Genomic DNA, 21,889 nt, shown 5'->3' on the forward strand with positions numbered 1-21,889 from the left:
ATGCGACCAGTTTTAATTGTTCCTTCTAATTTGTACCAATTTAGTCGGTAACCTTATTGGATAGTTTCGCGTGCAGGAATCGATTAACCGGCGATTTGTTCGTTTGTTGGAAAAATGTCAGCATCGTAGAAACAGGATAACGATAGAAAATGGCTATTTCGTTGGTTCCGTAAGTGCCTGTAGAATTCCGATGAGATTCTACGCGAATTTCATAATCTTGTACCTCGAAATTCGAGATTCCACGATTCCACGATTCTGTGGCTTGTCTCGATTTTCCAACGTGATCCTTGGTAGGTCTCGTGATCCTTGTTCGATTCTTGGTAGGTCTCACGATTCCAAGGTTATCCGACGTGGTTTTCATGACCCTGCGGGTTCGGAGTTCGTGGTCGTCTGCCCCCGAGGAGATCTGCGGCAAGTTCCACGGCCTCAGGATTATACTGTGTGGATTCCATGAATACGAGATGGTTTGACATTGTTCCATCATCCTGGGATTATTCCATCGTGTGTCGTATATCCTCGGGTGCCATAGCGTCCGAGATTCTTCGTTAGTGAGACGATCCGAAATAGTTAGCACAATGGTATTACGTATCAGGTGATAACCGACACTAATCGTAGATGACATAACATTTGTAACACGATTGTTTTTAAAAATTATTTGCAGTAATTGTCTCTGTAATTATATATGTATCATTACGTACATACTTTCGAATCTATTTCTATCACGTTATACACCAAATCCTTTTGTTCGATTCTACCATTTAGATTCTTATCACCTGGTGTTACCATTGCTTCCTCCGTCGTATCTGTTTCAGTACACGAGTCCTAACTAAAAGGAAATAATTGCACATTTCCGGATGAGTCACGTTAACTCTCTCTCGCACGAGCTTCGTGATAGCAGATGCGCTAATTAACCGAATCGAACGCTTTATCATCGTCATATTACGATCAAGCGTTGGCGGACGTAAATTCAACAATATAAGTTTAAATATATCCGTTCTTCGAGTATCGCTTCTTTCACCCAAATCGTTTAAAACGTGTTCGTACTTACCTTTAAACAGTAACTCGAAAGTTACCATCGAGAATTGCGATCGTGATCGTTGAAGTAATTACTTCAAGAAAAACTCTACACCATTTCTTTTGTATATGCGTGACCTGAAGACCGCTGTTACCAAGAGAAAAAAATTCAAAATAAGAAGAGGTCCATATTATTGTGCCCTTGAATATAAATTTTGTTTTGTGTTACAAGGTCCAGAAACAAAAGAGCTATTAGTAGATTTCTATTGCTGTTTCTTGCAGCCTTCAGCTAGAGCTACACACCAAGTTTAACTTTTTGGTAATGTCCTTTGCTATAAATATATGAACGTGCTCCTTATCATAGCTTCTTTTATTGTATTGTAACACTGTAAAAGTGAGGATCTGGATCAGCATACACTATATCTATACTTATACCTATACTTATTTCAGTATATTTTTCTATTACAAATTCATCCACTGGTTCCTCTATCAGTCAACATCAACAGTGACACACGCAAAGCTTATGGTCGGACAAATCGATCATCGATCGTTTACACTAGTGATCTAGTTTACGCTAGAAAGAGTAAATTGCAAAAACATCGCGATTTCTGTTTTTCTTAAAAAAAAGTAACTGAAAGAAACAGGAGAAGAGGAGGTGAAATCAGCCAGAGCGACGAGTATCTGATCGACTGGAACATTTGTATGGAATGTCGAGCAAGTGAGCGTCGCGCACGACGCGTTCCACGAGTGCTGGAGTCCTCGCTTAAGAGCGAGCCGATCCGCTTCATTAACGTTCGGACGATCCACAGATAAAGCGAACTACATGTTGGGGTGGAGTCACTGGGGCGAGAGCTCTCTTGAATCCGTAGTTTCAGATTTTGAGGTTGACCACTCTCGAATCTCTCCTTTTTGCTCCATTTTCGATCGATTTCACTTTGACAATGTATCCTTCTTGTAATTAGAGCTACTTAGGCGTTTATCGTGAAAGTATCTTTGGCGGTAAGAAGGCACTCGGAGATGAAAGCGTTTACACGATAACTTTGTTGTTGGTGTTTTTTTATGCACAAAAATTATGACGCATCAGGGTCATTGTTATTCGTCATTGATAATCAAATGTTCATCGAGTATTTGGCTTTCATTAAATGTGAGACAAGGTGCGATAGAAAAATGTAGATAGGGTGCGCCGTCGTAAAATGATCTCTTAATGCTTCAACTAAATCAGCTACACAGTTCGATTACACGTTCGCGTCTATCGATCAGATAAGAACATTGTAGTACGTGGACGGATTTTAGAATAAAACTGTGACGATATCGTATCTATTGTGTCACGTTAGCTTTATCAATTTTATTTTGAAAATCTAACAATCTGGATAGGTATTTGTGAGCGTTTATCAGAGCATGGATTCGCGAATGGACGTTGCTCTCAAGATAACTTCATGCGACATAGGATAATTGCGCGTCATGTACAGATTATAACGCACACTATACACGAGATTTATCTCGCGAATCGCGACTAGATATATTTACAAAACAACGATGAATAGGAGCATTGTCGTGTAATTGTGTTGTAACTGCACTTTTATTCCCAGGCGCGCTTTTCACGAAGATTGTCGTGCGTGATGTCTCGAATGTACATGTTCCGTTTGATACGTGTGAATATATTTTGAATGTTAATATCAGCTTACCTCTGCTATTATTCTTACGTGCATACAACTAGATCCGCGGATTCTTTATTTCGTGTCTTAAGCGTCCCAGAAATTCCATGAAATTGAACTAAAGCGTAACCGTTATTAAGTTCGCGATTTATACATTTATCTTCAACAACCATTAACGTTAAATTGACATTGTTCAAATTTCCTGCTATTAACATGGTACCGATGATTGAAGAAGGCGCAAATGCCATTATTTATCGCTCGTACATCACAGAAACTTTGTTCTTCGATAGAGAAATTCTTCTTGTTGCTTCAATAAGATCAGCTGAACGTTATTAATGGATTCAGTTGTTACCACTTGGCCGATATATTTTCGTTCGTGCGAGGATTGTTTCGGTGAGTCACTCTCGCTGGCCGACGACTAGCCAATGGGTTATTGATGGACAGAACGTTTTGTAAGGCGGCAACGTGACCGTTTTAAATGCGCGAAAGCCTGTGTAGCGCCTCTCGCCAAGGACGAAAGGAAGGTAGAACAGGCAACCTGCACTTTGCTTAAGCAGGAGAGCCCAACTCGTCGTCGTAATTTAGTAGTGGCGGGATTCTCGTGTTGCGGGTACCGCGGAAGGCCGGCACGCCTACGTGTAACGCAGGATTTATCGTGTTTTTCGTATCCGGCTGGCGGAGCGAGCCGTTTTTGTCGACTAACGACGACGCTTGATTCACTTCGCTACTCACCGATATCGCCGATGTCGTATCTTCTACTTCTGTCTTTTTCTTACCAACGAACCTACACAGGTTTACCAATGTTCATCTATTAATTTTCGACATAATCTACGTCGCTAACCGAGACTCTGTTTCAAATACTTCCAAATTTTGTTTCGTTGAGAAATATAAAACGACGTATAAACGTTGCTGTATATAAATAAACGTTTATATATAAAATTCACATGTCCAATAGAAGAGAAACACGCTGGACGAGCGCATGGTATTTCAGAGACGAATGGGAAGGGACAGAAAACCGTTCGGGCCAGGTTGATCCCGGGCCTGGCGCAAGAAACGAGTAATGGTAGTCTAAATACACAAATTCAAGAGGGGAATCGGCGCGGCTGTCCCTATCCTTAAATGGGTCGACGAACGAGGCACGAAACCCATGCATCACTCCCTTACGCGACATCGGAATTTTTCAGTTTTATCGAATTATCTAGGCATTACAGCTAATGAAAGCAATCCTGGCGATCCCCGAGGCCTCGCCGGTCTTTTGCCAGGCTCGGATACCGCCACAGCCGCCATCGACGACATATATTTCTATACACGTATATAAAGATATATACGTCCCTATACATGTCCATATATATGAACGCACACGGCCGAGCATGTGTCGAGCTTACATCGCGGCGGCGGCACCTCGGCGTCGTCACAAATTGCTCGGTATGCTTTTTCCTTGGTGACCAAGGGATCCGGAGGATCGCGTTCCAACAGCTCCTAAACACGCCGGTGCGAAGAAGAAGGAGCAGCCTGTGAAGCGGACAATCGGGAACCGCGGACGATTTCTTGTCGTGGACTACCTTCGGCAGACCTTCTGGTAGCTCTGTTCGTGACGTCGGTTTCGTCGGTTTTCTTTGAATCCGGTCGCGCGACCACGGGAACGAGATGTCGCGCGTATTTAAACGAGTCGCGTCGAATAACGACCGTGCACCGAACGCAAGCAGATTTTCAAGGATTTTTGCACGCGGATCCGCGCGTACGCTCGTGCTCCGGTGGATTCGTCCGGGAGACATTCTTGCGCTTCGTAGAAGTAGACAATTTGCTTTTAATTTATACCTGTATCATGGTTGGTTTTCTCGTACGTCTTTCGGCCTGGCATCGTAAAACACTCGATTTCAGGTCCGTCTTCCAGCTGTCCGTATCGTAACGCGCGGCTGCCAACGTTTACGCGTGTCATCGTTGCACCGCGCCGCGCCGCGGCTTCGCCTGCTTTCGCGATGATTGATTTACGCCGGCCAGGCCAATCATTTATTTTCTCCGGTGCCGGGCTTCTGCTTACATTGTTACGCACGGATGGGATCCAAGATGGCGTTACAAATTGTCCCGGAGTACGCTAATACGACACGGTGACTGCTCTCCGTCTGGCTAGGTTTATCAGCTACTACTTGCCGAAGCGTCATCGGCTCAGAGCCAATTTCCAATTGTCCTTGGAAGGCGTTTCTTCATATTCCTTTGTTGTTTGAACCAAGCCGCCTCTTGATTTCCGTTTGTTAAGTAGTAGCACAGAATGCACGTTCCTTTTTGCGTCGTTTTTGTAAGATGAATTAGGCATGAGAACAAATTTATAACGTGCCAAGGAATAATTTGAACGTAGTATAGGCATTCTAGTTCGACCTTTGTAATTAGTCTCTGAAAGTTAACCACGCCGCTATGGTAAACAACTGTACGATTAAAATTCAAAGAAGATTGTTTATCGTGCAATTTATTCGTATCTTAGTTTCTAAATTAAGTTTATAGGTTATCGTGTCGTATCTCGTTTAAAAATACAATGTTTACCTAATAAAGGTACAATGTTCGTTTGATTTTGGTCGTCACCGAGGGAACTAATTAATAAACATTTCCAGTTAATAACGATTGTTTAACGACGATTGTTTTAAAGTTGATTTACATAATACCTGCCTATTGGTAACGACTAATCGTTTCTTATCTACATACATACATCGACGCAGTACGTTCCGAGAAGCGATCGTCGAGTTTTAGGAACTAATACATGTTTAAACAGCTGCTTTTTTGTTAATTATCGATGCAGCGTCAGTCGTCAGAGGCCCGTAATGGCCGACTACGATGATAAAATTCAGTTTTCCGTTTTACCAATGTCGATCGTTATGGAACGGAAGAAAGGAAACAAATAGAACAAAAGAAAAGGAAACATCGGTTCGTAGAAGTGAAACGAAGCATTTGGCGCAGCCTATCGGGTAAATCGCGGCGATCGACAGCGACGTGTAACAAAGTAACAGGAAGCGCGTTCGCGCAGTCTCGTTTTTCCTTCGACTTCCATTTTTCACTCGGCCGTGGCTTTTGCCGTGCTACTCGCCAGTTCTCTTTTTGTCGCATTCGTTGGAGTTCCGGGGACGTATCGTAAGTCTGTTCTACGAGGCTGCCGACCGATAGCGAGAGGTGGGGAACCCGCGACCGATCGTAACTTCGTAGTTTCCGCGGTGGCCACGTCTTCGTGTTCAACGAGCCTTTATGGCTTCCACGCGGACCTCGTGGCGGCGGTCATTGTCAACCTTAGAGAAGAGCGGTTTACGCCCGTGGACAATCGTTTTTGCCACCTCCGCCGTGGAACCACATCCCTGCTAGTGGGGATTTATGCTAACGCGTTAATAATGATAGGCTTTTTGTTGTTTTCCGCGGCTTGTTGCCGCTTCGCGTACATGGACGCCGACGGTGCTGTATCTTGGGCCACTTTATTGCCACGATCCTGTTGCTCGCTTTATCGTCGATTAATGGTACGCAACGGTGTGGTGTGTATCTACCACTAAGTAAAGAGTGTGCGCGTGTATTGCTCCGATAAAATGTACTAAATACACCTTCGTGGGACTCGTTAAGACGCGATGCACGCGTTAGTTAATGACGTCGTCGCGCGTTATTCCGCCATTTTTCGTTATTTAGTCAGCGTTATCTCGCTGCCGAGGAAAGCACTATCCTCGTCGTTGCCTCGTGTCTGACGAACAGCTGGCACTGTTTCCTCTTTGGTTACGATAATGATCGGTCGCGGAAGCACAGGATATTTTAGAATAAAATGCGTCGATGGATAGAGCTGTGGTACTTTCTTGATGAAGATCGAAAGTTAAAATGTAAGCTAGTCGCACATACGGTGACATGTAGGTAACTTGTTTTGGTTGACGAGTGGAATGTGACTGGACTCGTTGAGCGTTAACGCGGAACTTGTTTGTTTCATACGTGAAGTGGTCGTTTGTGGAATATTTAGAGACGTACGGTTGTTCGATTTGGAAACGGGAATGTTGTAACGTTCTTTATGAATCCATCGACTTGTCTATGCTTATTTAGTCGCTTCTAATTCCTCGAATCGGATAAAAATTTGAAACAAAGAACCCTTTCTATTCTGGAACTACGATCTTTTCAAAACAGATCTTTACAGAGTTCATCCATTTCAGAATCCGAATACAGAGAATCGATTTAAATCCATGCCGATAAATTACGGGGAGAAGTCGAGTCTAAGAACGACGGCGCCTCACGAATGTGAAGCACGTCCGCGCGACGCCTATGCCGCAGCCCAATGAGATTCACCAGCACGTGCGCTCTCGAATAATAGCCAGCGCCTTCTCGCGTTGTCTCGATATGGCCGTGACCACGTCGATATCGCGGATATCCACGGATAAACTCCTGCAAAGGCTGTACCGCGTGTGTTCGCGACGCGTACGTAAGTAAGTAAGTAAGTAAGTAAGTAAATGGAAACGCGAGTAAGTAAGCCGAATCCAAGATGGAGGCACGTGGTGTTACGGTTAACGAGTATCGACGTGGCCAGCGAAACTGCCATGTCGCCGGTGTCCAACCCGTTGCTCGGATCCATGCATCAGTTTGTTCGCCGTGTGTATCTCTTCCGCGACGTTCGAGCGTTCTTATTGATCCGTGTACGCGTTTTCCCCACCTTCGTTCCGTGCACGTTCGTTTCTGCCGCTTGTGTGGCGTTACAGGCGCAGACGCCCCATTGAATTGCCACCTAAAGCTCGACTCTGTCCTCATCGCGGAGTAAGTGCATTTATATTTGTTGGAGGTTGGCGCTCGCACGTCGTGCAACTCGTCGTTGTACAGTGGCGCATGGTCGTCCCACACAAGCGTAACAACGACGTGCCGCGTTTGTTATCGCCGTGAGAGAAGACGTCGCACGCTAAAGTGCAAGTTCGCGGTTCTGGCCTTATATATCGCGGATCCCACGGTGCATCGGCGCACCGTGTCTGGGTGGACCTATTGACTACGGCTAACAAGGCCGCCGCTTGTACGAGGAAATGCAAAGGAGAAATGTACACGCTTCAGGCTGCTGCTCTCCGCGAGACGCTGATACTTGGATCGGTTGCTGTGCTAGAACGGCCAGCTTATCGTGTAATTTTGGATTACACGTCAAGGATTTTTATTCGATTAATCATGCTTGAGAGTAATTTGTAGATGGTAATTGACTGGATAAAATAGTGGTAAAAAGGCCTGTATAATTTGACGTAATTTGACGTAATTTGACGAAGTTTAAAAAGCCTGTTTCAGTATCCTTACATAGCCTGTACTGCTAACAAACAAATAGTTAGAATTCCAATTAATTCCCACGTCCGTGTTAGACGTCGTAAAGCTGAAATTTCTCGTTACATAATCCTTGTCAATACGGAATATAGACGGAACGAAGTAAAAAGAAATTCACGAAGAGTAAAAAGCAACTGTCAAAGACCATCGAATGGATACAACTTTCTGGCACATAGTCGTCGTTCGTTCCGCCTTGAAAAAGGCTCTTTTGTCGGCGAGAGGCAAGAGAATCGCGTGAAAGTGCCGTGTCAAATCCTTTTTTCTTGCTTTCTTGCTCACCACTTACAGAGTCTGTCGAACCATGCTCCCAATATGTTTTAACCGAGATAGTCGAGAAAGTCTTCCGGTTTATGCGTCTCAAAAAGTTGAGACAGCCAAAAAAATTAGTTAACGCGATCGTGTCTCCTTCGATTTATCCGTATTTCCAGATCGTAGAAACGTTCTCTAACTCGAATGACCATATAAAAGTACATGGAAGAGGAAACGAGAAAAATTATCGCCCTGTCGAAACACGTACAGACTTGGACACAAACAGACGGTCCGACCTGGCGCTGTCATCGTTCTACTTGGAGCGTTTGTTCTACCAGCGTCTTATCTCAACACCTATCCCACAGTCTCGTCCCGCGGATAGTATAATTTCACGACACGACCGCAACCGGCGGTCTCGTATTAAAAGCCAAACGGTAGTCAGCGGTAGACTTATTGCGATCGCCTGGTACAACGAGCTCGTACGGTTCGTACGTATGTCTCGAACGAGTTGAAAGGGTTCGTGCGAAAAAATGAAAGGGCTAGAAGGAGAGAGATAGCCGCGGATATCACGGCTCGAGAGAAGGAAGCCTCGTGGCGGGAGTTCGAACAATGGAGTGAGCGCGACGCTGAATATATCATCGGGCTTGGCGCATGCCCCGGTGCAATGCATCGCGCCGTAACTCGTAGCAACGCATGAATATAATATGGGCATTAATAAATCCAAGCAGGTATTAATGCGGGCTAATGTATGCGCGCTGGGCATTTGTTATGCGTCCACTTTGTAAAAGTCAGTCGGTTGGACCCTTCCACAATGGGCAGCGCGGTTGTTAGCCGTCCGTAGCCGTGGAAAGCGTCCCTCGAACTCGCGAAGCGGTTGCTCGTTGCCGGTTGTTGTCTGTTGTACACCGCGTACAACGCGCCGGTGCGCTGCGTTTCACCGCTCTTCCGGTCCGTTCGCGATTGTTGCCACAGCGGACTTATGTCCTTAACGTCGTCTCGCGGAGCTTCGCGTTGGACGTTCTGACAAATCGATTTAGAATCATCCGGTCAGCATGGTAGAACACGAACCGCGATCCGTGGCCCGTGGTCACGGACCATCTTCCGCCATCGTGGTTGCACGCACTGCGTTGCTGCGTTGCTGCGTGCACGATTGTAATTGCCGGTAACGCTACGTGCTTGTTAGCAATGCGCTAACCGTTTCTCGGTTGAAATATGATTGCGTCGCGGCAACGAGTGATTTATGCCCCGTTTGTATTTCTGTACAACGCTTCGGTGTTACGCCGACACCGCTCAGACGGAAAATCGTTTCGAGCCGTGCGTCGCACCGGGTAACTTTAACAAAACGTCCCACGTCGCCTATTTTATGCACCGTGATTTCTCTTTTTGTCTTCGGGATCGATCGGCGAGCACGAAGGATGAAAAGGCTGTCGCTCTTGTCGCAACACGCGACGATTTCGCTGCACCAGGGACACTTTTGCGGTGCAAAACGGTCGTGGCTATGCCGTTGATGTGTATCGGTGGTTGCGCGCGCCGCATATTACCATTACAATGGTTTTACAACGCTGTATCGACCAAGATCTCACGTGGACGATCCGGCTACTAGGTACACACTGTTTTGTGTCTCGTGAAAAAGCTTATCGGCAACGGGGGTACTGCTCCTACTAGTTGTCCGCGGACCTGTTGGCAGCCACTGGTTACGTGTACCCTCTATCTAAAGAAGTTTCACCGTACATTCAACCACTTTGTCTAATTTATTCGAATCTGATCGGGAAGTTTATTCAAATCTCTCGGCGTCGTTCACATTTCCATATCGTCTTAACATCTTCCTCATTCTGTTCTCATTCTTTCGTCGTTTCTAATTCTCCTCTTTCTATTTCGTTCTACTTTCCTATCGTCGCCTCTTTAACTACTCTTCAACCCGTACTTTAACTACAAATTTCCCGAATTTTAGTAAAAATTTCCTATGGTTTTACCTGTATTCTTCGCGTATAGCGTGTGCCAAAAACACGTCAGAGAGTCAGACACTTGCGCGCAATCGTATTTTGAAACAACATCGACGTATATTGGTGGATCCGAAGAGGAGCGACGCTGGAGAAATGTCGATGTTGTTGGCACGATGCAACTCGAGGGACGTCGATAGTCGTAGAGTTTTGTCGCTGCGACACCTAGCTCGGCCACCTATCCATGCATTATGCATCTAATGTTAGTTACATGAGGCATACGAAGGCGCTAGGCCCATCTTCCCAGGGCTTTCAGTTTATAAGATCGGACACCGACGTGTCTACCTGTCGTCAAGCTTTAGATTCGTTCTTTCGCCTTCTCACCTGCCGTTTTATCTACCGTCTACCCGTGGTATAATAGACCGGGATATTCAGCGTTGACGAATACGCGACAGCCCACCGTTTCTGTCCACAACCGATCCTTTTCGTGTATTTCGCTTTACATCGAATTTCGTTGTATCTCGCGCGCTTAAGGATATGGATGTTTCTTTAGGAAGTTTCGCTAGACGGTAGCTGCTAGGTTCGAAGGGCTTTGCTACTTGAGACAGGGATACTCGCTTATGCAACGCTTGTAATTAATTAGGTTTTCTTTTTTACACGATAAATAAAAAAATTCAAAAGTAGTAGTCGTGATCACTCGAGGGACGAAAACTTTACGTTAATACGTGAAATAGAAACGAGATAAAAATTAGGGTGCAGAGGAGGACTGAGCGATCACCCAAGATTGTCACACGATATACTAGCAATATTATCATTTTATATAAGTAGCGATAAATGCTTGATTATCATATTACGAGTGGATAGATGTGGAAATCAATAGATTCGCTACGGTGGTTATCTTTTATCGATGCTCCGAGCTTTCTCGAATGATAATTGCCAGCATAGACGCGCATATAAGGAAGAGACCATAGGCACGTGAAATCTGGTTTTCCGCGATTTTCTGCCGTTCGATTAATGCAGCGGCACGTTTTTGCGCGACGCTCGAACTAGGAGAACTCTTGCAACAGTTAATGGAGACCCGTCTTGCCACGTATTGAGGAGTTCTAATTGCTTTTCATTAGCGATAATTAATGGGCCTGACGCGATCACGTTCGACCAATTTACGGTAAACAGCACTCCGATTTGTCAATTTCCCATTCTAATTCGTGTACTCGATAATGCGTATGAACTACGACATTCAGTCACACGGTCTAAATTAGGTGACCGGTCTAAAACTCGCACATTTTCCTACAGTTCTTCCGAACTAGCTAAGAACCTAGTAGCACGAGGAATTTTCTTGTTCCTTTATAGCCCGAAGTCCAAAGGAAAAGTCGATGCGAGATTTGTACGCGATCCATAATCTTCTCGTAGTAATTTGCCTAATTTGAACAGAAAAGGTACGTACGGAAGTTGGAGTTTGATTCGCAAATGCAGTAGCTACGGGAATTATAGGAATAGCTTTTATTTCCAGAAAAACGTTTATAGAAGCTATATAGATTCAAGGAAAGAAGATAGAAAACGTTTAACTGCAGTTTAATATCTCATTGAAGAAAATGAAAAGGGGAGAAAGTATCTCAGTAGAGATGACAAAAATGATCCAATGGAATAGTACTACGATACTGTAAATTTCGGCAAAACATTTTCTACCTGGAAAATCAGGGTTCAGTGGGATCATTCTTCGTTCGAGACGTGGTCGAGGGAGTAGCCGAGATTAATTACCGGTATCTCTTATTCGAGAGCGTGGCTCCATTAGATTCTAGGTAAGAATCGCGTGGTAGCATAACAGAGGGAAACCGAGTAGGCGATGGAAGCCGAAGCGGAGTCTGCAGCGTAATGTAATCAGGATAGCCGGGCTTCGTTGCGCCTTGTGTCTACCTTCACCTAGCCCGTCGGCAGCAGGAGAGAGAGAGGGAATTCATTTGCATATTAATCTATATAATTAACTGCCGCTAACTAATCGCTCGCGTTTAATTAACGCGCTGCTGTATGCCTCTGCTGTTCCTTCTCCTACTTCGTTTCGTCGTCGTGGTTGTTGTCGTGGTTGTTGTCGTCGTCGTTGCTGCCGTTGCTTTTGCTCGTCTTGCACGATCCGTCGAGTTGCATTTGTTCGTGCGCGGCGAACAGCACGTTCCGAAGTGTCGTAAACTCGTGCGGTCCTGATTAAAGGCCGTTCATCCCCTAGTCGATGCTCGACAAACCCTTTTTCTTCGCGCATCTCGCCAACAAAATATAACCTTAGCGTATAATAACGCGTTTAACGTCGGCATACTGGGCGTACGCCGCGATGGTGATTTTCTTACCTGGTGTTCGCTCGTTAAAGGGTCCCATACCGGCTTGTTTTTACTTTGACCCGCCGTGCCGCTAGCATGCGATTCGACGTTAAAAGGACGTGTCTCGCTAATGCTAGGTCACAGGAGCTCGAACGAAGCGCGATCGAAGATTCTATTGCTCGTAAGAACTTTGTGGGCTAATTGTAATCGTCGCGCAAAATTGATCGTTTGCTTTTTTTTATATCTCTGATAATCAGGTGTTTATTTTGCACAAACAATAGGATGAATTTTATATTTGAATATACAGGGACTCGAATTCTTTATATTCGATAACCGATACGCAACAGGATAACGCATAGGCCGCCTAATAACTAAGCGTCGCGCAGCGCTGGAAAATCGGAGAATCGCACAGGTATCGGCAGAAATCTTAAACCGGTACGCGCGGAACCGGTAACGTGATCACGGAGCGCGCAGGTGTTGGCTAAGCGTGTAAACACGCCACGTTCGTAGACCGCAAGAAAATTTTAAAGGTCGCGCGCGACGCGACTACGCCTTCAACTCGAGAGTTCTTCTTCTTCTCCTTCTCTTGCTTCTTCCTCAGTGCCGTATGCCATCCGTCTTTCGTTGTTGGCCGTCGCGTCGTGGCGTAGCCACCAGGCCTCCTCGAGGATCATAACTAACCAACCTGCCGGTACACGGAGTCGTTGTTTATGAAACTCGGCTGCGTTACAACGTCGCATCTCAGTGGTCGGTATTCCGCGACAATCCACGGCGGAAGCCTTCTGAATATTTATTACGTGGTCTCGCTCGAACGTGAAATAGGACGATATCGGTTCATCAAAGCCCGCCTCGGGAACGATCGGTGAACGTAGCTCTTCGGAGCTGCATTATTACCGATTCACCGGTTCGCCGAAATTACGAAGGGATGCTGGCTGCGCAGTATCTTCTGCATCACCGAAATGTTATCGACATTGTTGCGCAAGTGATGAACGACGTAAGTGTAAAGAGCGTTGATAACGTTAAAAATCGAATTCGTGCGAGATTAGCAATTGTCCTCGTATTTACGAACAGAGAGAATCGATGAACTTTTCCTCGTTGCAAGTATGCAGAGACCATATCACCGGTTACTTTCAACGATAAGTTAAGATAAACGACAATTAAATTACCTTGCGTTTAGCGTCGTGACCAGGACCGTGATTATTGGGATTTGCGCGACGTCTGTTAAAACCGGTTAGCACGCAAAAGAGGAAACATCGAGTGCAGTTTGACGTATGGAAAATCGCGGCGAGCATCGCAGACACCTTCTTAATCGTGTGCGTTGTCGGAAACAATTAAATTTCTTTTTTTGTTTAAGCGTTCTACCGGTCATTTTAAAAGCTGCTGCATTCCAACGAGTATGCTCAAATTTATACAGGCGTAGTCGGCTCCGACTCACTTTCGTGATAATCCTTCAACGTGCTTAAAACGTAGTTTACGGCCGCCCCACCTCGCTGCGGCGCTCATTAAATCACGATGCAATTACATTCTTCGCCGTACATTATTGTGCTTCGTGATTCCCCAGTGTTGGCGCATTAAACGGAACGCGTGTTTAAAGGCGAATGAAACTGCATACGTCGGTGTGCTTAATTATACACGGAGACATCAGGGAACGACCCATGGATTCCGATGATTCCGGTATCTGGTTTCGCATACCGTCTGACGCGCTAACCATTTTTTAAAGGCGTGGCCGGACATATCATCCTCTTCCATACGATCGAAAATCAATAACCGACGCTCGGCTGCTGATTTCCCCTTGCAATTACAGCAGCGTCGATGGCGTGAAACAACGAAAAGGAAAAAAAGTCATGAATCTTACGTAAGAGGTGGGAGCGTGTACGCTGTGGACGCGGACGCAGCGTACGCGTTATGCAAATGCACGTCGTTAGAAGCGCGCGAACAATGCCACAATTGACTGTTGTAATAAGCTCGTTTAGCGTATCTGTGGATCGGTATCGTGACGTGGGTTCGCTAGCGTGTGTCCACCTCTAATTCCCCGATGGTCGGTTGCTCGTTTACGCAGTCGTTTCGCGCGTCAAGCGAAATGTGTTCGCTCATGATCTCGTGGAAACGCTAATCCGTCTTTAATTCCTTTATAATTGTAGATACGGTGCCGGTTGTACGTACTATCAGAAATCTTAAGGGGAAATGGGTCTGATCGCGTAAAGCTTTATTTTGTATTTCTTCTCCCCTTTTTTCTTTTTTTTTTTTTTTACAATAAATAACGATTTATAAATTCGTGACGTTTAGATTGGATTAAAGGTTCTGTGAATATTTTGATTTACGATTGGCTCGTTAAGTATTGCGAGTTGCAAGACCTGGACACTTTAAAGACTTCATTTTTTGAAGCAATTTTTTCCCCCTTTTTATTAAACTTCTGCTGATTTCCTAACGTCTATTTACACACTATCGTCTTTCTGTATGTTACGTCTACCTATCTTCAAACGCTTTACCCACATCTGAAATTTTCACTTTCCAATCGTGTTCTCGTCATATTTAGAAACCCTCGCAATCGCTTACATAATTAGTCCGATGGCGATTAAGAGGATTACGCGCATAGCACGAGGAAATTTGCATACATGTAATCTTTGCCTGTTTTTTACGGGTACGAAGCCGATGGTACTTGGCGTTTTAAGTAAGTGAGCAGAGACTTGTGGGAATGCGACTGATGAGGTGATTACAGGCTAATTCGCGCTAGACATCGCGAATTTTCTTCGCGTATCATTGTGCAACGGTCATAAAATTATAAGGAATGAAATTATAAGTATTCCCGTTTGCTTTCAGCCAGTCGTAAAATAACATCGTTTCTGTACTGCTACTACGCCCATACCCTTGAGTCTTCTTTCGCAATTAATACATCCTGGCAATTTCCACAGGTCTTGGAGTTCCTTGGAAAATCTCGCTCGTTTCGATTCGTCATGCATCGGTAACAGTAATTAAAACGTTTTATTATCGAACGTTAGGGACGTTGTAAAACGTGAAAACTGACCTTTCGTTTTGTTACATTTGGTAAAACAGCTTTACTTTTAAGAGGTTTAACGACCGTTTAATGATTTTTATCGTTAATTGCGGTTTTCAACTCTTTTACGAGGCCTGTGTAAAACTGTTCTTTCCTGCCACTTTTATCCGTTCGTTCGTTAGTTACGCATATTTATTTCCATCATTATTACGGCCTCTTTCACGGCTACAGGTGTCTGATTTAGAATATTAGATACTTGATAAAACGGCCGCTATTTCTCAATGTTCTAAATTAAAGTAGAAATCAGAATCGAAAGTGAATTTCCTCGCAGATACCTACTTACGGTTCGATAATCGACGCTTTGATAATCGATAAAAGAAAATTTGATTTGTCGTGGATTTTGCAAATTGAAGTTCAGAGTGGAATTAAAACACGCGACGATTACGAAGCCGACGTTACTCGCATAGAATTGCGAGTTAGGTACGTCGAAAGGATGAAAACGATGGAAGGATCTGTTCGAGATCGGGCGTCATCAGTGGTTACAAATGATCGCTGCCAACGTGCTTCATCTTCTGTCGTCAAACGATCACGATTCTCCGTTTCGTGTTTCGCGCAAGGAACGCGACTCAGACCGGTCGTTGGCTCTTTTTTACGCGTAATTTTCAACCTATCCACTTGAAGCGGAGTTAGTGCTATTAGGGTAGACAAGTTACTCGAGAAATGGCTCTTTCGGTGCTCGCCGAACGGCATTCTGATTCTGATAAACGTTCCACTCTGGTATCCGGCACGTTCGAACGAGTAATTAAATTGATTGACCGTTCGCTGCTGTTCACTCCGACTTGGGAATCGTCGTGCGTCCAGTTAGAAGTCCGATCGAGGCTGCCAGCGAGTACAAAAGGGCCGATGGGCTTAATGTCGCCATTACCGATGCTGATGAGTCCCCTTCGTTACGAACCAACCCGTAAATCTCAAGCAAATGTTCCTCTCTCAGCCCTTTCCACGGCTTTTTGCGTTTCTTTCTAGCCGTCCTTTCCCCCCTTTGTCCAGTTCGGCGAGCGGAGCTAGTTCACAATAGACAGTACAGTCTTATTGTTCGATCTTGAAGAGGATCGTAAAATTGCTGACAGACTAGACAGTATTGGCTGGCAAGTTGGCGGTGGTATTAGTCGCGAAGCAAGAGAACTACAATTAGGGGGTAGATAACTTAAATTATTAACCGATTACGAATCGTTTTTCAGTCAAAGTATCTTTGCAGCGAGTCGAATGTGGTTTAATTCGTTTTAGTCTTTGAGATTGTAAATACGATAACGTAGAACATAATACGGCTGTGTAGAATGACGGTAGTCGCATAGATTAATGGATTATTAAGTTCGTTGCTTGAATACCAGACGGAGAATCTGTAACGATTAGTGGATATCACCTGTCTTGATCAGACTTGGAAATAAATAAGAGTCGCGCCGCTATTACATGCTTATGTACTTTATTAAAGTATAATCGAGTTGAGTGGCAGCTACTGGGGGCACTTGCCGGTAGCCAGGTGTTGTTCCAGGTAAAGCGTTACTCGCTAGGGTTCATGGAAGGATCGGTTACTTCCGGTATTTTTCTCGAGAACTAATTGATATGAATATCACGGTGTTCCGCTACCAAGTAGTATCCGGTACCTACAATAAATATCAATAAACAATGGCATAAAGGGGAAAGACATTAAAACCAAGATAACAAGAAAAGAAAAATTAAAAAGTTACACCTAAATTACACCTTAACGTGAAGTACATACTCTTAGCAAAAGGGAACGATTGAAGTCGAGGCGCAAGACAGCAATTTTCCTGCGCTCTTTTACGGAGAATAATCGAAGTGAAAAATGATCGTTATACACTATAACGACCAGTGTAAAGCAATTAAGTAACCGTTGCATGATAACGGGGCTGGTCGAAGAAAAGAAATCGTCGTCGACTTTAAGACAGTTATTCGTCGAGTCGTTTATCTGAACAGTGAATCTGGTGTATCTTATCGATCCAGATCGAGGGATCTTAATCGGGTAGCCCTTTGTACGAACGTAGTATCATCGTTATTACACGAATTTCGTTCGGATGATTTTTATAATTTTCAGATGGACCAGGGTCGGACTAAGGTCGGTAATTGTTCAACAAGGACTGTTGATCGGGCTAATTAGATTCGCGATAATCGCCGGTACGGCGTTACGAAAAATTGAATGTATCCAATGATTATGAGGGGCCGACCCGCCACTTTGGGGCAATAAACGACATGGATTCGTGACTCGGGGATGCCCGTTTACGATCGTGAATTCGGCATTAAAGGCAATAACGCCCACGCTCTCATATCCGCCTCGGCCTCGCGGTGCGGGTATAAAGATTGCGCCTTAAAAGCCACCAGACGTATCTTTATCCGCGGTATTGTTCAAAAAGAGAAATTACGCGCGTGTGTGCTTCTGCGAAAAGTGATCCACCGTTCATCCTTTAAATTTCCCTGCCCCTGATTTTACACGTCCGCATTCCAAAAGAAAAAAGAGAAAAAAAAATTACGTGCAAGAATGTCTCGACCGAGATTTGTACAATTAACTCGAAAGTATATAGTATATATAGTATTCCGAAAGTATATAGTATATTCTGCGAGCGTTCCTTCAAAGTGTTTTTATACGAGGTCGCGTGAAATAGTCGATACGCGCAAAAGGCAAGATAAGAGAAAGGATGGGGGTTGACCTACGACCCTTTAACGAGATGCGATCTCATGGTTCGTTAGGGGTTCCCTAGAGAATAGAAGAAAAATCAGGATTCGTTACGTGTCGACGAGACGGGAGAAAACACGCCGATACAGGAAATTATGCAGGATTTTTGATCCTTTATTTTCTATCGGTATGGTAAGTTGGTTTTTGTTGGCGGTAATTGAATCTTTTTGGAACAAATTGCACGATGGAAATATAATAAATCGTAGGTAAGAAATATCTCGTAGGAAATATCTTGTGAAAGTCGGTTGAAAGTTAGCGGTGAAAATATTTGTTGCTTTGGCAGTTGCGAAAGAATTATGTAGACGATCGTATGTCACGCGTTATGGCGTTATACGTCGTCAGATTATTGCATTACGGCGATACGTTTGAACTTTCAATTAGTTGACCTCTTCGAAAGAAAAGTCTGGATATTAAAAATCGCTGATCGTAACGATATCGCGCGAACAAGCAATACACGTGTATTCGAGAGATTCAAGGGACAAAAACCATAATCGTGCATCGACTGTCGCGAATGCTACTCGCTTACGCGGACCAGCTCGTGATATACACGTATGTATTTATCCAGCGGAGGAATCGAATGCTATCGGTCGGTCGAAGCGGTTAAGGCCAAGGTAATTGCATTGTACGCGGTTGTTCTTTCAAACGCCAATCACCAGCGACAAAACGTTTGTCGCGGCGAGGCGAATCGCATTTGCGGCTGGACGGCGCCGCTCTTAAAGCCGTTCCGCGGTTCTCCATCTCGCCTGCGTCTCTCCTTCTGCTCCTCTGGCATTCGTCTCTTCTACGAACGTGTACGATCCTTCGACAGTTGCGAAACGGTCTCGCGACGTCACCGGCTTTACATTCGAAATCGTGCGTTCTGTTCGCCGCGAAGCGAGAAACGTTCCAGCGATCTCACCGAATGTAAATTTCACTGCAGAATTTCCGACCGTTCGCACCGAGCGTGTAGGAACTCTGATCGGCGAACAGAGTGAAAAAATGAACGATTTACGCGTCAATAAACTATCGCGCAGTTTCATTTGCGCGCGTCGTAATCGTTCGTAAAAACAGTTACGCTTCCGGTCGGTGATTTTATGTTTTGTCCGGGCAACGCTGAGAAAATTTCTCGTCAAGAGTAGAGCGTAGTTGGCGCTCGTCTCTTGGGTCTTTCTCTACGAGATCTTTCTCTCGCTACCGAAAGAAGGAAAGAGAGGGAGACGACGACGAGCGGAATCAGGTACAGAGTCGTGTGCTCCATGCTTGTTGCTTGGCTGCGTTTCAGTCGTTCTGAAAGGGGAGGAGAGGCGGTATGACAATCACGTAAATGCTCGGATACGGACGTTGACTGGTCCCGCGCGTAGATCAGAAGGCAGCGGCCGCGTTTGTGCCTGCTGAACCGATCCGCATAAACGAATAATCCGTTAAGTCTTCTTAAACATCCAGCCTTCGTCATGAATCGGTGATTCAATTAGGAGGCCGCAGCGATAATACCGCGATATTAGTGGGCAGTTTTCCGCGTGGATTAACTCGCCTTTTATATCGAAGCGGACAGCAACCGGGCCGCGAGCTTAAAGGAGGATAACTTGTTTCCATAAAACGAAGCAGGATGCCGGTGTCCCTGTTTCCACGTTGAACGCTCGTAAAGCATTCGAAAATAACCGTGCGCTACGGCCATAATTTCTTCTCTGTTTCAAACAATATTCTTGATACTTTAAATTCGATATATGTATACGCGTGGAAAACGATACATACGACGGTTGGAAGTATTAGACGAAACTGCTTGCACGACGAGGCACAGTCATACGATATTAGGAAGAATATAATTTCAGAAGAAAGTGACAGAATTTGTCGATCGACTTGGCAATTCTAAGGATATTTGTTCGCTTTGTTTTTCTTGCCTATTCACCTAACCGACGTGTTTTCTTCGGTACTCGTCCTATGCACGAGCTTCGACAGGCTCTGCGCCGTCGCGATCGATACCGGTTGAGAATGCGAGCGACCGCATCGTCGATGGGGGCATATATGTACCTGTAAGAAGCTGGCGTAGGCGGTTGGTAAGCCGCATTGACGTTACTTAACCACTTAGGTTACTTACGGCCGGTGCTGTTATTGTCGAACGTGCTAATAGATCGGCGGCTTCCATTTCTTCGGTAATAATAAATTATCAAGCCTAGCGGCCGCGTGTCGTAATGCGAGTAGGCTCGTGCCAATGCCTCGAGTTTGACTGGAAGGGTGAACCACCCGAGCGTGTGACAACTAGATCGATGTTTGATCGATTGTACCGTGTACGAGTCGAATAAAGATATTACCACGATAGTAACATTATTTTTTACTGCATAAGTGAAATAGAAAATTGTAATTGCTCCGAGCTAAACAAGCTGAAAAAGAGTCCAATTTGTTCTTACTCTTACGTAATGAAATTAGGCTATAGATGTTTTCATAGCGACGTATTCGATATTTTTATGCCGTACTATCGCGAGTAAAATAAGAAAGTTTGCAGTTTCAGTATCAAGTTTAGGTAACGTGGAATCAGAAAATCCTATGCTTGTATTCGTTCGACAAACGAACCAGGAGAATAAGGAAACGTACGAGATTCGGTATAAATCAAAGCTTATATGAAGCCATTAAACCGTTTTCATTGCGGTCGGTGGAACGTTGTAATATTCTTAATAAATGGTGCACACGAGAGGAAGCGAGACATCGCGAAGAACTCACGTTGGTTTTATGGCTGGCTCTCTTACTGGATTGGTAATTTCATCGATCGAAAGCCATCCCCTACGAAAAAGGAACGTTCGAGAGACGATCTCGTCCTTTCACTATCCACGCTGTTTGGCCTGTGCGAAATAAATAATTGACTTTTTTTTCACCGGCCTGGCCGATGGAACAGAAGCGTCACGAGCAAGGCGAATAGTTGTAACAGCGTCGGGTTTGACTTCCTCCTTTCGACTCGCGGGAGAAAGTCATTGTTGTTCGCGGTTTCAATGAAGTTTAAGTAACCGACCTCGACTCACAGATATATCATTGTACCTTTGTGGCGCCAAGACATTGTTACACCAACGCGCGCCGCGGTGGGTGTGCATTGTTTTATAGGAACCCGTGGCACGAACGCGAAAAGTTCCGCCCTGCTGGTAAAACTCGCCAACACCTTTTTGTCCTACTCTGTAATTACAATGTAGAGGAAAGAGAGAGAGAGAGAGAGAGAGAGAAGAAACGTAAAAAGAGCAAAAGCAGAAAAAGGCGGAGAAAAACTCACGCGATGAACTCGTAAAATTCGAGCCGCCAACCGGTTAAGGAAACTTTTCGTCGGCCTGTCCGCGATGTTAATAGCCGATATTAGTAATAAATTACGAAAAGTACATTGTAATTATACGCAAGACCCACTAAATATTCGAAATGATTCACGATCCCACGGTACGGCGCCAGCGATCTTTATGTACGATCGTTGCGATCGTATCGTTGCTTTTAATTTTTTCCGAACGAAAGTTAAGACGTCGTTAAGACGAATCATAACGAGCCTCAAACTTTGGTAGTCCACTTTCGTAGTCGTGTAGATGGACAGGTTTGTTGGACGGTTCGCGATATTTAAACGACGAAGAAGTCTGCGATACGTCAAAACGTATGTACTTAATCTGGCAAATGAGATCGCATCGGTCGTGCGTCCGGAGGTCGTAACGAGGAAAGTATTTTTCGTTGCGTGGCTGCGG

At 44.8% G+C, this 21,889-nt stretch overlaps 1 protein-coding gene across 4 annotated transcripts in view; it reads left to right on the forward strand.

Annotated features, from left to right (window-relative positions):
• The window catches only part of LOC138184904 (Krueppel-like factor 6), a 285,854-nt gene that overhangs the window by 58,614 nt on the left and 205,351 nt on the right, over positions 1 to 21,889 (forward strand). The window contains exon 1 of one of the 4 annotated variants that reach the window (XM_069123346.1): positions 13,111 to 13,459. The exons of the other annotated variants lie outside the window; for them this stretch is intronic. Coding sequence (XP_068979447.1) covers positions 13,391 to 13,459 — 69 coding nt within the window. The 5' untranslated portion in view covers positions 13,111 to 13,390. Of the gene's footprint in view, positions 1 to 13,110; positions 13,460 to 21,889 lie in introns of those variants that run through there. 4 annotated transcript variants of the gene reach the window in all.

The sequence above is a fragment of the Bombus flavifrons genome, chromosome 11, assembly GCF_040668555.2.
Source record: "Bombus flavifrons isolate JBK064 chromosome 11, iyBomFlav1_principal, whole genome shotgun sequence".
NCBI lineage: Eukaryota > Metazoa > Arthropoda > Insecta > Hymenoptera > Apidae > Bombus > Bombus flavifrons.